General features: G+C 59.3%; 1 protein-coding gene across 3 annotated transcripts; it reads right to left on the reverse strand.

Moving 5' to 3' along the window:
- Positions 1-39: 39 nt before the first annotated feature.
- On the reverse strand, positions 40-16,284 carry KCNH3 (potassium voltage-gated channel subfamily H member 3). 3 transcript variants are annotated; one of them, XM_053921524.2, is made up of 15 exons: positions 15,824-16,284; positions 13,851-14,084; positions 13,278-13,412; positions 12,218-12,351; positions 11,529-11,772; positions 11,006-11,163; positions 10,716-10,923; positions 7,769-8,041; positions 7,279-7,478; positions 6,679-6,928; positions 3,204-3,421; positions 2,299-2,630; positions 1,795-1,901; positions 1,075-1,151; positions 40-975 (listed from the first exon to the last, which is right to left on the reverse strand). In XM_053921524.2, exons 2-15 carry the CDS (start codon positions 13,978-13,980, stop codon positions 379-381), a joined length of 3,063 nt encoding a protein of 1,020 aa, XP_053777499.1. In that variant the 5' UTR covers positions 13,981-14,084; positions 15,824-16,284; the 3' UTR covers positions 40-378. The 3 variants fall into 3 exon arrangements, with proteins under 3 accessions (XP_053777499.1, XP_053777498.1, XP_053777500.1); XM_053921523.2 differs by having other exon boundaries at positions 15,474-16,284; XM_053921525.1 differs by lacking the exon at positions 15,824-16,284 and adding an exon at positions 15,474-15,561 and having other exon boundaries at positions 13,851-14,080.
- Between the last annotated feature and the right edge of the window lie 872 nt (positions 16,285-17,156).

Raw genomic sequence — 17,156 nt, forward strand, 5'->3', positions numbered from 1 at the left:
CTTCTTTTATTATTACTTTTTAATATAAAAAATGTGGGGACAGGTGAGGCAGGGGCACATGCAGGGGATGGCAGAGCCCCTCCTTAGCCACAGGCCTCTGTCCCCCACCCTGCAGAGGGACACAAGATCAGAGAAGCAGGTTGAGGAGGGGACCCACAAAGAGGGACCACAGGATTACTAGCCCGGGGCCAGCCCCTGAGGCTCCAGCCCACCCTCCCTGAGAGCCAGGGTGAGGCCTTCCTTGGCTCTCAGGCTCCCTGCCCTGAGCCAGCAGGCAGCCCGGAGTCCCTGGGGGTGGCTACCACCCTTCCTGTGCCCCAAGGTCAGGCAGAGCAGCAGATGGCAGCGTGTCTGGCAACAGAGTTCCGGCGCTGGCTGTCAGACTCCCGTGCCTTCTTCCTGGGTCCATTGGACTGTTCCAGAGCCATGACAGCCAATAAGCACCATCTCCAGGCTATGGGGTTCCCAGGGCAAGGCCAGGCCCCCCGGCCCCGGTGGGGGCTCTCCAGTGCTGGCTGCCTCAGCCTGGTTCGCAGGCTCCAGGGGCCCAGTTCTGGCCCCTTGCTCAGGAGACGGCGAGCCAGGGGCGCCGGGCTCAGGACAGGGTTCTCCTAAGCCTGGTGGCTCTGAATCGGAGGTGGAGGTCCAGAAAGCTGTTGCCCGAGGCCAGGGGGAGCTCTGAGATGCTGGGGGACCCCAGGGCCAGGGTCCCACGCGGGGAGGGAGCCCTGGACGAGGGTGTGGCCAGGTCCCACTCAAGACAGAACCAACTGGGGGCTGCAGACAGTAGGAAGATGCGCCAGTGTCCACACACAGAGGCTGCAGGAGCCCGGAGGTGCCGGCCGGGCACAGCCCCTCTCCTGATGCCTGGGGACATGAGCCCTCCCCATGGGGCGTCAGGATGAGCTGCACGGCCTGGCGAAGGGACTGAAGTCCCTCCCGCATCTGCAGCACCTGTTCAGACAGCTCCATCACCTTTGGGGAAGGAGGAGGGTGAGGTCAGAGTGGAGTCAGGACCTCACACAACAGCAGGACCCCGCTCCCCGCCCGGCCCCCACTGTGCCCCTCACCCACCGCCTGCCGAAGCTTGTCCAGCACGTCTGTGTTACTCGCCTCACCAGGTCCGAGGGGCACAGTAAGCAGGCTGTTCTCTGTGGACCATGGGATGAGGTTACTGGGCAGGACTGGTGACAGGAGCACGGGGCCAGGCCTCGGCCCCAGTTAGCACAGACTATATTGACCTGGCAGAAAGGGCCACTTCCGGTCTTGCCCAAGTTGCCGAAAATTCTGCCCAAATTGCCAGGGGGCCTCGGGCACACTGCCCCATGCTTTTCCCTCAGGAAGTTGCCTTCTGTGCCTGTCTCCTGTTCTGTCCTCCAGGGACGTGGACACTCCTGGGAGCTCTACACCTGGGCCGTTCCCAGGGCTGCCGGGCCTGGCTGGGGGTCTGCTTCCCCAGTCCTCTGTCCTCCCAGGGAGCCAAACACTGTTCTGAGGGGCTTAGTGACATGATCTTATTTAACATGCACACCAGCTGTTCTACCGACTGGAAGCTGGGGTGAGAACCCAGGTCGCACTGCTGGAGAGCTGACAGCAGAGATGCAAACCCTGTTCCCAGCAACCCTCCAACACCACAGTGCTGGTTTAGCCACCAAACTCCCTGCCTATGCTATGCAGGTGGAGGGTGAGGGCAAGAGGGCTTCCAGGCAACGTATATATCCTGTCGGTTTCTCAGAGGTTCACAGGGCAAAGGGGCCCAAGAGCCTCCCCCCGCCAGGCACTGTGCCCCAGTACCTGGTCCAGGGGAGGGGCTGCTGCTACATTCCGGGACAGACTGCCCCGTGCGAAAAGAGAATTTGGGTTGGTCAGAGCCACAGCCATCCTCGATGCCATCTACTACCCTGTGGACACAGGCACCAGGACAATAAATCAACATGTAGCCACTGGGGTATTTCCTGGAATGAGATGTCCCGGTGTCATACAGAAGCTGCAGCTAGGAGAGGCAGCTTAGGACCGACCCCAAGAGAAAGATGACATGAGAGGCCCCTTCCCCTGGGAGATTGCAGTTCACTGGGGACCCAAGCTTGAGAGATGTGAAACAAAAAGAGTTCTAAGCTCAGTTCCAAATGGTGGGGTGGGGACAGCAGGATGGTAGAGAAGTCAAGGAAGGCTTCCTGGAGGAGGCTGGGAGAGGTCAGGATGAAAGGGTGGGCATCCAGGACAGGGGTGTGACTGGCCGGGACCCCAGCCTTATCATCACCATCTCTGCCAAAGTGTAGTGGCCAAGGGTCTGCTCACCTGGGGCTCAAATCTGGGGGCACATTCCATGGCACAGGGGGCAGCCGCAGCCCCTCTAAGCTCCGAGGGCGGGCAGAGGGGCCGGCCTCAGACTGCGAAGCTCCTGCCCTCCCTGGCCGCCCTTTGCCACCCAGACGGGACCGGGGTGCAGTTCGACGCGGGGACAACAGTTTGGCAGCTGAGGATGAGGAGGTGCAGCCTGGGGACAGCAGGGGGCTGGAGGGTTCATCAGCAGGGGCTGGTGAGGCAGCAGGGCCCTGCTCTCCATCTGTCTCCTTCTCCTCCAGAGTGGACATGAGGGTATTGTCACCGCTCAGGGAGCTGGTGTCCGCCTGGGGACAGTGGAAGACAGGAAACTGGCACAGATAAGCCCTTACTATGCTCCCTTCACCTCCCCCACCCCGGCCTCATCTCCTGAGCAGAGAGGAGCCGTTGTGTTAAGCAGGATGCCCACTATACCCCTCGCTGCTGAGGGAGAGGCTAAGCTGGGGGGAAGGGAAGGCTGCTTTTCTGCTGCTACCACAAGGCCACCAAGCCCTGGAGGCATTTGGTGCCCCTCAAAATCCTAGCCAAGTGAACTAGCCAAAGGAAAACAGTACTGAAAACTGGTTTGGAACTGGTGACAAAAGCCAGGAATATCCAAAAGTCCCTCAGGGCAATTCCTCTCCACTGAGAACAAGCAGGGCAGATACAGGACTTTCTTCAGAGGGGGCCTGGTGGGCTGGGATCTAAGGACAAAGTGTGGGTGTGAGGGGCAGGGAGAGTGCAGACCCCCTACCGTGTGTGTGGGGGGGGGGTTGTTCATCCAGGACATGTGCTCACACAGCACCTCCACCAACCCCAGCCTCTGCCCACCTCACCAGGCTCCCCCCAGCCTCCTCCACCTACATATCCAGCACCCTCACCTCTGCAGGGCCTCCACCAGCACCCAGGTTGTAGCTGAGCTCCCCTCGGAGGCCCCGGCTAAAGCGCGGGGCAAACTCGGGGTACAGTGCCAGGCTTTCGTGCAGCCCAGCCAGCTGCAGACACTGCAGGACGCAGTATGTCAGCCCTTTCACGTCAGCATTGGCCTTGACCACCTGCTCACGCCGGGGCAGTTCACAGCCGATCAGGTCACCCTTCCCTGGGGAGAGAAAGCAGAGGTGAGCGAGCCTGCCCCTCAGCCACCTCGGAGGGGAGTCACGTGGAGGCTGCTGAGCTTTCCTCATGGGCTGAAGGGCTCTCCAGCCGGATCCCAACTGTGGAGCCTGAGGGCCAGGCAGAGGGGCCTGGGCCCTGGCAGAGCACTGTGACTCAGGTGCTCCAGCGTATCGGGGATCAAAGCCACAGAGCTGACATATACCCAAATTGTACCTCTGAGACCACTGAGCAGTCACCAATTCTAGTCACTCCCAGCCTGTCTGAGGATCAGAATCTTCAGGAAAGTTAAACTAATCAGACCCTCAGGCCCCATCCCTACCTACAGAATCAGAGCATCTACAGGAGGCCCATGAGCCAATGGTTTACCAGCCTCACAGGTGATTCGGGTACAGCTCATACAGCAACAGCGTGTGGCACCGGCAGGTTAGTGCCCGTTGGCACAGTGCAAATGTCAGGCAGCCATGAACTTTGAGCCCTGGTGCCCCGTCTCCACAACAGACCCTGTAATGAACTGGGGCTGTGGCGAATTCTTGATCTTACCAGCAGGTGTCAATGAAGGGTTTCCCCACCACCCGGCTGAGACTGCCGCCTGGCTGACAGTAACTGTAAATCTACAAACCAATCTCAGAAATGTCAAATGGGGGGGGCGGGGCGTGTGTCTTAGAATCAATGACACACGGTGTGTCTGCTCAGGGACGTGGTCAGGATTAAGTGAGTTAGTGGTGATAGAGTGCCCGACACCTAGGCCGCCAATCAAAGTTCATTTCCTCCCTTCTGCCGACAAGCGTCCCCTGCAGATCCTTCCCACAGGAATGGGGCGCCGCCAGCGATGGGCAGAGCACTCGCCGCCCTCGCAAGCCAGCCCGATCCGCGGCCAGGCAGTTCACAAGATTTGAAAGCATTCCCTATCCTTAAGGAAGAAGGTGGATCACTGCCGCCCCCACTGTGGGCTGGCTGCCTCATGCTGCCAGCAGAACTCTAAATGTTCATGGACATTTGCTCAAATTTAAGAGTAGAATGCATCACTGTTACATTTCATTTTCTTGGTTTCAGGCCATCCTTCTGCTTCCTTCTGAGAGCTGTTTGGATCTCAGTGTGATCATCTGATGAATGAGCTCCCTTTCCGCGTGTGTGTCATCTGGAAACAGGATAGTGTGTATTGCTTGTCTTCATCCAGGAGGCGAGATAAAAACGAGAAACAGGGCAGGACCAAGGACAGAGTTCTGCGCCACTGGTCTCAGCGACCAGAGACCGCCCTCCCGGCTGGCGTCTCAGCCAGAGCCTCCAGCCCAGCTCATCAAGCCCCATCAAATATGCTCCCGGCACCATCGCCCAGCCCACCTCTCTTCGCCTTGCCTTCTTCCTCCCCCGCACTGAGTGTGCACACGCTTAGCTGTTAGTTCATACACAGAGGGAGGGCCCCGAATCGACACTGCTAGTGCACAGTGAGCCTTAGCTGCCAAGAGCAGGCAGGAGGCACTGGATGTTCAACTAAGGAAGCAGGTGGGAGTTGGAATGAAGGCAAAGCAGAAAACCAGGTCACAGGGAACCAGGCATTCTTGGGGCACCCAGAGCTGCCAAGTCAACAGGGGAGACAGTTCATTCAGAGCATATGGACAGGGACAGGATGGATCACAGGTGACATAAGCCCCAGTGCTGCGGACATTCTTGAGGCAAAGGTGTGCAGGCAGTGGCCATTCTTGAGGTTCCATCTTAATTCTGAACGTGGCTATTCTGGGACCCAGGGCCTGGTGTCTTTGAAGACACTTTCTCGCTGGACTCACGCCAGCTCCCAGCCACACTGCTTCCTCGCTCCAAGCTGAAGCTATCTGTTTAATAATCCACTCGACGATCTTGCTTTGAGGTGACCAGTCTACAATTGTCAAAACTTGCCTTTTCACCCTTCCAAATCTCTCCAGTTCCCCGTAGGTTCCCAAGGGCCAACAGACACACATGAGTGGCCATTAACTCTGTCTGCTCAGAGCCCTGGCGAAAACTGCATCCGTCCAGGAGGCCAAACTCATGAACCACACAAGGTGAAGGGTGCAGCAGCTCTCGCCTCTCTCATTCCAAGATCCCCCGATAGCATTTCCTTCTGTTTCCTGTCAGAACATGCTCCTCCTCAGGGCACAGAGGATGGACACACAGTAGCTGCTGGTCCCCCTGGTCCTCCAGATTGGCGACACACCTCAGTGGCTCCAGGCATCACCTGTCGCCACAGTGAGTCTACAAGTGCTTGGCTGCCTAGGGATTGGCTGTGGCCGCGGTGCTGCCTCCTTTTCGCCCCATCCTGCCCCGTGGGCACGGCCCCTGATTGCCCAAGCCGATCACAGTGCTCCTGCCCCCCACAGCCCAGGTGCCGTGCCACCTTGTGTTTCCTCAGCGCTCAAAGTGCTCACATCTAGGCATCTAAGCCCGTCCTTTGGCGCAGAGTCTCCACGGAGCAGCACGCCTGGGAGCAGCACAGCGTAGGAAGCCCGGGATTTAAAGTTGGGCAGACTGGCTCTAACCGCAGCCTGCCAATTCATTAATCTCTGGGAACTTCCACCTCCTCCTCTGTAGAACGGGAGTGACAGTAGTCCCTTGCCGCTGGGTTTTGAGGTTTGCTTGGGATGAAGGTGCAGGCTGCACAGGGCTGGCTCGCTGTGAGACCCAGAGCCAGAACTGTCACAATGCCAATTCCATACTGCACTCTCTTCTTCCTTGTCTAGGGAACGGATCCTCCATCTTCGCTCCTTTCTTTTGCCAAGAAAGGTATGTACCTGCTGAGCCTAAGCTCTGCTGTCACCCCCTTGAGGCCCTGGGCTTGCTCTGTCATCTTCCCTAGGACAGTAGCATATCCCCTTTTCACGGCCCAGTGGTGGTGGGGAGCCCCGCAAGACCAACGTCTACTCCTCCCTCTTCCAGCCCTGCCTGAACCCTCTCTCCAGCACTTATATCCTCAGCATCTGAAGTTCCTCCTTGACAGGAGTGCTGCTCCCCCGACCCCTCATAGACTAAAGACTGGTCCTCCACTCACTCTGGCCTCCAACATCCTCGAAATCGTTTCCACCTCCATATGTTGCCACCTCACGGTCACTATGTCCGCTCTGAGCTTGGCCCAGGGCTCCAGGGCTAATCCCGGCTCTCTCCTGGCTGTTTCTTTCCAGGTGGTCTTGCCTGGGTCCCCTCCCTGGCTTTTCTGCAGATGGGGCCATCTGCCTCCCACAAGCCCATGCCTTCCCTCCCACCCTCACAAACCTAGGATGGCAAGTACGGTGCCACCCTTGAGCACCTCCATGGAGCCGGAGCAGACAAAGTAGAGGGCCTGGAGAGCATCACCTTGGTGGATGAGGTACTCGCCCGGCGTGCAGAAGGCGGGCCGTAGGGCCAGGGACAGCGACCGCAGGCAGCCTCGGCTGGCCGCCTCGAACAGGGGCAGCTGCAGGACCTCCTTGTGCAGGTGCATGGCAATGTCTGCGCGAAGCTCGTCAGGGAGGCTCTGCAGCAGCTGCAGGTGGGGAGCAGGGGTGGGGGTTGGGTGGCAGGAAGGGAGGCAGCCTCCCAGCCGGCCCTGCAGGGCCTGATCAACAGGGGAATCTCTGCCTCCCTCTTACCCACTTTAGCCCCTCCATGAGCAGCCCAGCTTTCCTCCTCCAGACCTAACAAGGGTGGAGAGGAGCCTCCAACCTTCCTGGCTGTCGTCTGTCCCAGGCTGCAGGCCCCCCAGGAGGGGGCGGAGGCAGGGAGGCCAGAATTCCGTGTTCCTTGCCTCCCCGCCCACTCCTGAGACTTCTAGGCCAAGCGCATACCCCTTGAGGGAGCAAAGGCTGGAAGGGCCAGCCCTGGAGGCCTGCGCACCTCTGTGGTGTCGATACCGTTGTTCACGGCCCAGGTCGCCTGGAAGTACTCGAGCATGCGCTGCTTGAGGGGCTTGGGGATGCGGTGAATGCGGATGTAGTCGCGCAGGTCACGTGTGCGGCTGTGGTACAGAAAGCGGCGGGCGTACATGCGCTGGATGATGGCCGTCACGTTCCCAAACACCACCGCGTGCATCAGGGCTGGGGAGGGTGGCGAGAGGGGGTCATCTCCAGGACTGACCGGCCCAGCCTGACTGACACCATGCTGGACACATCTGTCCTATCCCCCCAACCCCTCCAGCCCCCACACACTCCTAAGGCAAGGCCCAAGCGCTGCTGTGTGGCGTGGAGTCCTGCAGCCAAGTGAGCCCTCCTGGCCCTGGCCTCAAGTTCCTTGGGCCCCTAAAGCAGAAGAACCTCTGGGAAGAACCTTGGGACCATGGGAGAGATGGAGAGGTCTGGGAGCGGCCCCAGAGAGTGGCAGGCCTCACCACCGATGAGCATGGTGCAGATGGAGAAGATCTTCTCCGTGTCCGTGTTGGCGGACACGTTGCCGAAACCCACGCTGGTGAGGCTGCTGAGTGCGAAGTACAGGGAGGTGATATAGGCGCTGCGCAGTGATGGGCCACCCAGAAGCTCCAGACCCGTCCTGTTGGACTCGCTGCTACAGTTGTCACTCTGGCCAGAGCTGTTCCCTGTAGCTGGGCTCTGGCCCACCAGGTAGTAGGGGGTCTCCAGTCGGCGGGCCAGCTCCTGCAGCCAGCCTGGGGAGGGGCAGGTGGGCCTGAGTCAGCAGGACAGCACCGCCAGGCAACCCAGCGGGAGGGGACATGCGGGTACAGATCTACCCCCATGGCTTCCTGCCACCTCCCTCTTCTGCTGGCCTAGTACTCCCCCCTCCATTCCCTCAGCCCTCAGCACGACAAGCACACGAGGGCGCAGCTGAGGCTGCCATCTCCCCAGGTGGTGTCTACTGGTGCTGAGGATGGAGCAAGGAGCACTGTACCCTATTCTCCGCAGCTGGCACTAATTCCAGACAATTGTCCCCAGGGCCAGATGAGTAAGGCCACCTACTCTGCCCTGTCCACCCAGCTCCTCTTGTCTTTTCTTTGAACTCGCCTGCTCCAGAAAGCTGCCTCCCACCCAGCCTCATCCCTCCCCACAGCACACACACCACTCAAACACACGCACACATTCTCAAGCACAGCGACGTGGACATGCACACGCACACCATCAGGGCTACATGCTCCACACAGTCAGGAGGACAAGGACACACACATGTGAGCATGTTCACAGATGTAGGCCATGCCACCCACACAGAAAAGGCCTGTGCACACTTGGAAGCCAGACAAGGCCACACAGATGCTTGCACACTGGTGTCCAGGTTGGGGACACCCTTGTATGGACACAGACACACAGGTGAGGACACTCCAGAGCCACAAGACAGACAGGCACCTCAGTACTTAGCACAATCTTTTGAAAATCCAGCCCATCTCTGCTGGGCTCATGGGAACCTGGGGCAGGAACTCTGTGTCCACACCATGGGCGGTGGATTAGGGGAACCAAGGTGCAGAGGCCACAGAAAGTGCCTCCTACAGACAGAGCTGGGCCGGCAGGGGTCCCACTCTCTCCCATGGACAGCCCGCCAGGGCTGGAAATTGGGAGGTCTGGGTGTGACTCCAACCCAGGTTGGGGGTGGTATCTTTGGAGAAAGAAGGACTTTCTCCAAAGTCCTGACCTGAAGGACTTGGAAACTCCCCAGATATAAACTAGTACCAGCCCTAAGGAGAACAAAAGCACTCTGGAACTAGGGTTCAAGGGAACAAGATTCATGTATCTGCAAAATAATTAGCCTCCCGCCCACACCCCCACGCTCTCCATGTGGGGCCCAGAGCCCTCTGGAAGCCAAAGGTGTTTCTAATGTCAGCTCTGCAGCCCCTGTGAAGTGGCTGGGACAAAGGAGCCACGTGGACTCAAGACCCAGGGTGTATGGGTCCTGTTTTGGGGTGGGGGGCTGACCCAGGAATTTGGGGTCAGGGTTTTGTGTCTGTTCACTGGGTCTGAGCCCAGAGCAGCCTCCACCACAGCCTCCCTCTGGGAAGGGCGGGAACCACGGAGCTGGCCCTGCCTGCAGCATCTGTGTGCTCAGCAACTAGAGCACCTGGGAAACACCCAGGTGAGTCCTCCTGACTGCATACTGGTCTCTGTGGGCTTGGCGAAGAAGAGAGAATTCTCCGGAGCCTCCTCATCCCTGGGAGGTGATCAGAGCGGGTTTCTGAGGCCAATCTGGGTCCCACCAAGGAGTGGACAGTCACGACAGGCCATCTGAGCACCAAGTCTCTTGCCCACCGAATGGAAACAGGTGCTAAAGGCCAGCTACTGGGAAGTTACCAGAGGGCTGGAGGTGGAAGGACACCGGTGTGTTGGGTTTTGGAGCTGCGAGTGTGGAGAGTTAGAAATGGCTGGAACAGAGTGGTTTGGTGTTAGGGAAAGGATGGAAGCTGAGATTCCACATAGTGGCCCTGGTGGAGTTGCAAGGGAGAGCAAGATGAGAGCATGGGAGCGGTCCCAGGAAAGCTCCAAACTGAGAGGGGCTAGAGCAGAGCAGGCCTGGCCCAGGACAGAGGGGCAGAACATTTCGGAAATGGGGCTGGCAGGGTCTAGGGCCGCAGGGACTTCATGGGGATGAGGGCTTGGCCCCAGAAAGTCACTGTGACCTGCTGGGTGACGTTTGGGATGAGAGGTAGAGATGGAAGCCCTCCTGGCAGGAGGTGAGATGTGAGTAGGAGGTAAGTAGAGGGAGGAGATATGACTGTGGAGGTGAAATGAAGGACAGCGAAGACACTGGTGGAATGCAGAAAAAGACCGCATTTTAGGCAGGAGAAGGGATGAGAAGCAGCCAAGAGAGATGTAGCCTGGAGGTGACAAGAGAAGGGAACAAGGCTTAGGAGCTGAGATAGTGGAGGATGAGCTTCAGAGAAGGTGGCAGGAAAGTGCCAGGCATCAGAGGAACCTTGGAGAGCTGGCTCCCTGCACACAGCCTTCTCCAGCTGGGCAGGGGCTTGAAGAATATAATAAAAGTTTCAGCACGACGAGATCATTATGGGTGAATATGACTCCTCCAGGCAGCCTACCAGGCTTTTCCCACAATGCCCAGCTGCTGGAGAATGGCCCTACTGTGAAGTGACAGCTCTGACACACATACACACAGCTTCCACACTCTTCTCAGAAACACAAGTCTACTTGCACACATGTTGCTGCAGCACACACACGCAGACTTGTACACATCTCTGACACCTCACACCCGCTCACAAACATGCCCTGACAGAGACACATGCTCTCACACTTCCCTGACACACGTACACTTAAGTAGGCACAGTCCTGGGCACCTATGCATGCACGCCTGATCGGCCCCCTCCCCACCGCAGCCTCCAGTACCGATCTCGGGCAGCTCAGATGCGCTGCTCTCGATCTCCTGCTGGCCGATGTAGAACCAGACGCAGGCCACCCAGTGAGCGAGCAGGGCGAACACGGCCATGAGCAGGGTCAGCACCACAGCGCTGTACTGTGAGTAGCGATCCAGCCGCGGGAGCAGGCGCAGCAGCCGCAGCAGCCGCACAGTCTTCAGCAAGTGGGCCCCGAAGTACTGGGGGGGGGTGTGGAGGGAGGTCACCCGGGCCAGCCCCCACTGTCCCGCCCCAAAGCCCACCCTGTCCAGCCACACTGACCACGTTGACCTTGAAGGCATGCAGCAGGTCAAAGGGCAGGGCTGCAATGACATCCAGCAGGAACCAGGTGGTCACGTAGTGGAGGCAAATGGACTTGGGGGCAAACACCACCTGGCCCGACTTGGACACAAATGTGGTCCGGAAATTCAGCACGATGTCTGTGGAATGCCCGAGCGGGAGTTGGGTCAGGGTGAAGAGGAGCCGCTGTTTACTGGGCACAGCACCACGGTGACGCTGTCCCAGGCCCCTGACCTGCCATCACTCTGCAAGGGGAGCATTGCTAGGCCTATTTGACGGAGAAAGCAACTGAGGCTTGGAAAGCTGACAACTGGCTCAGGGTCACACAGCCCATTAGTGGCAGAGACACAGTTGGAACCTATGTCTGATTTCAAAGCCCACAGGTCACAAACAGGAAGAGGGCAAGGGGGACACTTGTGGGGCAACAGAGCCATGAAGACTATCCCCGCCGAAGCCCAAGGGGCACCCAGCATGGCGTTGGGTGGGAGGCACCGAGGGCACCTACCAAGAATGAAGAGGACCTCCACTGCCAGGTCGCAGACACTGGGGGGGCTGCGGGCGGCGCTGGGCTCCCAGGCTGTGCTCACGCACACGCTGTAGGGCACGGTGACGGCCACGTAGAGGGTGGCGAGCAGGATGAAGCCATCCCAAGTGGCCCTGAGTGCCCCGCAGTGCAGCAGGATGAATGGTGACTTTCGAATAGCAGCTACTTTGTACTCAGGCAAGTTTGGCTTCTCCCCAAACACCCTCTGAGTGCAGCAGGGCCAGTCCAGACAGGAAGGACAGGAAATTGATACAAGCTGAGCTTGGACAGGGTCCAGGTCAGGGGCCTGCCTTCTTTCTCTCCCTGCATCCTCAAAGCAACCTCTGACACAGGCATTCGACTCCCCAAGTTATAGATCAGAAGACTGAGGATTAGGTGGGGCCCCGTGGTTTCGCTAAGATCACACAGCGGCTTATGGGGGGAGCCAGCACTGAGCCAAAGCCCATCTGACCCAGGGCCAAGACTCTCCTCTACACCTTTGATGGATCTGGCATATGACAGTCCCTCCCTCAGTCACAGCCCCAAAGAACTGGTGGGGCCCATGTGGCCCCTGGACCTTCTCTCTGGTGGGCTCAGTTCCGCCCTCCATCTCCTCAGCCCACCCCTACACTGCCCCGACCCCCAGACACACACCCTAGTGCTCAATCCACCTTATTGAGCTTGTGCTTGCCCTTGGGTTGCTTCTGCAGGTGCCCGGACAGGTGGTACAGCACAGCCCGGCTCCGCCGCCGGTTGGCATTGAAGCCTTTGGCCCCTCCCCGGCCGTATCGGCGCCGGCCACCACCTACAAAAGAAGAGGGGCACATGAGGATGACAGTGGAATGGTCTTGGGTGGAGGGTACTAGTTGCTGGTCCATGGACAGGTCTGGCTCATTGACTACTTAGTCTGTTTAGAGTTGGGGGCTCTGGCATTCCTCCTTTCCTAGGATCACTTGCACCCCCAGCAGTGGACAACCCTATGGGAGCTTACAGATACTACTCCCTGTGTCTGCTTGCAGGAGAGGGACGTTTGGACCAAGGCAAGGCAGGAGAGGACGTCCACAGGGAAAGGCTTGGGAACACAGGGGAGAGGTGGTCCCTAGGGGTTCAGGGAGTGTAGAGCAAGCAGAAGGCCATCAGGCAGAGCTGCAGAAGCTCAGAGAAGGAGCCCAGGGTCCGGGTGCAGGGGCCACCGAGGACTTTCATTGTGGAAAGGCTGACCCAGGGCTGGAGGTAGGGGACTGGGGAATGGAGAGGACCCAACACCCCCAAGTGGCAAAGAGGCCTTGGAGCAGGCTGGGGTGCCAGCTTGGTGAGCTAAGGGCTTTTACTGGCTCTGGGAGGATACAAGAGGGGCAAGACTCCAAGGACTTGAAAGAGGGCTTTGGCCAGGGCTCCCTGGTCAGGTTTGTGTGAGGAAAAGGCACAGGGATGGGGGGCCGTGCTCAGCCTCACTAGCTGGGTCAGGAAATGGGATTTCACAGGCTCTAGTGGAATTTGTTTGCCTTCAGCTTCTCAGTCAAGTTGACTCCAAAACCCCAGCTGTACAACCACCAGTCTATTGGAAACCCGCTTTCCCTACCTGGAGGTGCGGGGAGGAGAGTAGCCCAGGCCTATCTGCCGGCAGAGCAGGAGTCAACAAGTGCACATGGGTGGGCACCCACCAGCCCAGGCCTGACGTCCCCAACACCAGGCCACTGTGCTTAAGCCAATGGCCCCACAAGCACCTACCTGTCTCCTTCCATTTATCCGGGCCCCCTCGGGTCTTGGTGTCACTGATGTCCTTGTGAGAGACCAGGAAGAGGGCCACCTCCCCTTTCTCATTCTTGATGGGTATCACATCCAGCAGACACCAAAATGGGAGCCCTGGGCACAAAGACAGACTCAGCCCAGCTCCACTCTCCATCCTACCCAAGGTGACAGAGGCTCACTGATACCCGTTGATGGGACACACTGCGGCCGAGACACAAGCAGGATCCTGGGAGGGGAGTGGCAGCCCGCTCCACTTAGGACAGGTCTTGATGGAACAGGGCGATGGAATGCAAGGGAGAGCAGGGATGACTGTCAGACAGGTGTGTTCACAGATCTGTCCTACTGACACCGGAACACTTTCCTGCTGAGGTGGGGACCCCAAAATGAGAAACTGAATGGAGGCAAAGGCTGGGGTGGGGTGGAGGAAGAGGAGGTAGCTATGTGGGAAGCTGCGGTGAGATGGGGGGATGGAGAAGATGAGAATGCAAAGGGATGGCTGCCAGGCTTGGGGAAACTGAAGAGGTAAGGCGGGCTGGCCAGGTGGTCCCTCACCACTCTTCCGGTAAAGGATCAGCTCTGCCTTGAACTCCTTGTGCTCATCCAGGGCCTTGCGGATTTGCTGGCGGACGAGCTCACTGGTGTCTGGCCCATAGAGGAAGGAGCAGGCACAGCCCCGCTGCATGACTTCAGCCCGGGAGAAACCCGTGAGGTCACAGAAGCCATCAGAGCAGTAGACCACAGGGAAGAGCCCCGCCACCTGGGCATTGCCCAGCACAAAGTTACTGTCTGCAAGAGAGCATCTCTCAGAGGCAAGCAGGGGATAAAGAAGCCCAGTGTCCACCACCCCTTCTTTCCATCAAAAGTGGGCTTTACAAGACCTAGGAATCCTCTGTGTGTGTGTGTTAGGGGTGTGGACAGGGTTAGGGCAGGAGCTGTTGATAAACAAGAATGAGTGGGTCACCTGTGTCAGTGGCCCACTCCTAGCAGTATGTGTGAGTATTCGAGAAGCACATGGGTGAACACTGAAGTTGGTGAATGCAGCCCTGTGTGGGCACTGTGCCTTCTGGAGTGTGTACTGAGCAGCTTGGGGTAAGGGATGGGTTTGGGGGTGCCCAAAGGAGGACTGCACCACCCCTACCTCTGCCAGGCTCACTCACCAGCTAAGTACCCAACTTGGCTGTATGGCTCCTCCCACTGGGACCCACCTGGACTGAGGAACAATCCAGGCCACTGTCCATTCTGCACTGTTTGAGCCCCAGCTGGGTGGCCTGGCTCAGGAATTTAGTGAGTGTGATCAAGAAAGAGTGTGTAAGAATGGTAGATGAACACCGAGCCAGAAATGTATTGGGGAGTGGGGGGTGCTGAATCAGCAGGCTGCAGGAGCCAAGCACACAGCAGAGCAGATGGAGAAGGCTTGGGGTGGGGGGGTGGTGCTCAGTGATGGGCTCCCACGGGCTTCCTATCAGGAACTGGAGACTGTGGAGGGGGCTAGGCAGAGATGGGAAGCCCCACTGGGGGCATGCGTGAGGGAGGAGGGGGCTTTCGCGACTTTCCCTGTGCTCAGAGCTCTGGGAACCCACAAACCAGAAGCTCTGGTCGCCTTCTCCAAATTTCCCCAGTTTTGGTAGGAGTCCCCAAACCTACCTTTTTGGGACTAGGGGACTCCTTGGGTTTAGGCTGGTGTGTTTAGGCGGTCAGGTGAGCTTGGCCAAACAGTGCGCTCCCGAGTCTCGCCTTCTCTATCTCCGTTTGCAAACCTCTTTTCTAAATCTGTTCTTAAATCCTCCTTGGCTGTCCCTGAGCACTGCACCCCCGCCTCACACCCTACCCCAGCGGTGCCAAGGTTGTCGGTGGGACAGAGTCAGACTTACGGATGGGATGGATAAGATTGACTAGGTTGGGGTTTGTGCCCAAGCAAGAACAGACTGCACCCCAGGCCCCAAACCTGTAGACTTCTAGCCGTTTCTGGCCTGGGGGCGGGGGGGGGGCAGTGTTGACTCTAAACCTTTTGGGGAAATGACATCTGGAAGGACACTGTAGTCTCAGTTAAAAGTGGGTAGTAGGGGGGAAGGAGGAAAGGTGAGGGCAGGAGGGCGGCAGGCCGAGGTGTCGGATGCAGGACCCGCGGGATCCATGGCAAGAGACGGCTCGTTCAGGGGCGAGGGTCAGACTCACGCGTGCCGTCGAAGCGCGTGGCGATGGTGTCCAGAAAGGTGTTCTGCGGCGCCAGGAGTCCCCGCATGGCCGGCATCTTAGGCGGCCTTGGCAGCCCGCCCCATCCCTCCGGGGCGCTGGGACTCAGGGCCTGGGGAGGGCGCCCAGCTCGGCCGCCCCCCGCCGGGCCCCACGCCCCCTAGCGCAGCCGTCGGTCGACAATACCCACCCCGGGCTCGCAGGCCCCGCCGACCGCCCGCGCGAGAGGGGGCGTCCCTGCCGTCGGGGCCCGGAGCATGGCGCACAGCCCCTCGAGCTCTGGCCACCCACGAATCCGGTGCTCCAGGCTCAGCGCTTGCTGCGCTCAGTACCTTCCGTTCACCACAGCGGCGACAGTGGCTCCCGTTTCGGCTGCAGTTCGGCTCCCTACAGGCTCGGCTGGATGCCGGGTCCCCGCAGCTCCCTCCGTCTGTCGGGGAGAAGCGGCAGCCTCCCTCCCTCCCTCGGGCGCCCGCCGCCTGCACCGGGGTAACCATGGAGACCGGGCACACCCAGGCTGGGCGGCCTCCTTAAAGGGACAGGACACCCGCCGAGGCAGCACCCTCCCTTCGGGACCTCGGTGGAGGTAGGGGAGGTCGCTGCCCCACGCCGCAGAGTCGCCTCTCGGAGAACGGCAGGCGAGCCGGGTCTGGCTGGGGCTACTCAACCGCAGGGGAGAAGCGTCGGTCCCCACAGTAGGGACCTGAGGAGAGCGCAGAGCAGGGGGTGGGGGTGCGGTAGATGATGTCTTCCCCGAGGAAAATGTAATTGGAAAGGAAGCCGGCAGGAGGTGAAGGCCGGGTAGTTGGCGGAGGTTGGGGCCCCTAAAGGGGCTCCAGTTGTACAGGAGAAGCCTAAAAGGAGATTTGGGGAGAGGGGGGCCGGTCTGAACACAGCTTCTGGGCATGCAAGCCTTTGTCAGCCTCAACTTGTCTCCCGGAAAATGGATCGCGCCATCTCTAGCAGAAGCCGCTGCAGCCAGGAGCTGTCGGGAAATTGGAGGGTGGGTAGCCCTGGAAGGAAGGTTCAGATGCTCCCTGTGTGTGCCCCGGGAGTGGAAGGGGTCTATGTGTGCGGGGGTGGGGGGAGGCTATACCCTTTGTCTTGTCTCTATATTTCTATTATTTGTCACCTATTGCTCCCACGCTGCGCTAGAGGGTCAGGTTGCAGCCACTGGGGACTAGTAGACATCAGGCGCTGGGAAGAACTTCCCAACCTTTCGCGCGTGGGTCTTGGCAAGCGGGGAGTCAGAAGGACTCAGCCTCCACTCCCCGCCCCCCTACAGTCCTCGAGAACTCGGCTTTGAGCTGGAGGGTGAGCTGGCAGGGGTAGGGTGCAGTGGCTGCAGAGACCCCCCCCCCCCCCCCCGGCCCAGCTAGGGGGTGGGAGGGGCGGGGCTGGCGGAGCGGGGCCAGAGCGGCAGTCCCCGGCTCATCTCCCGCGCTGCGTCGGTGCCCCTAGCTTAGCGCTGCCAGCGCCGCTCCTCCTCCCTCCCACGGTTTGCCAGCGAGCGCGGCTGCCGCCCGCGCCCAGAGGAGCCGCCGGGGCTAAAACAGCAATTTGTTCCCAAACTGTGGGACCGGAATCTCAGCTCTCCCCAGCCCTCTAGGAGATACATTCATAGTCACCAATGTCGGAAAGAAGAGTCCACCGCTCTGCGCACCC

The sequence above is a fragment of the Desmodus rotundus genome, chromosome 3 (assembly GCF_022682495.2).
Source record: "Desmodus rotundus isolate HL8 chromosome 3, HLdesRot8A.1, whole genome shotgun sequence".
In the NCBI taxonomy this organism is placed as follows: domain Eukaryota; kingdom Metazoa; phylum Chordata; class Mammalia; order Chiroptera; family Phyllostomidae; genus Desmodus; species Desmodus rotundus.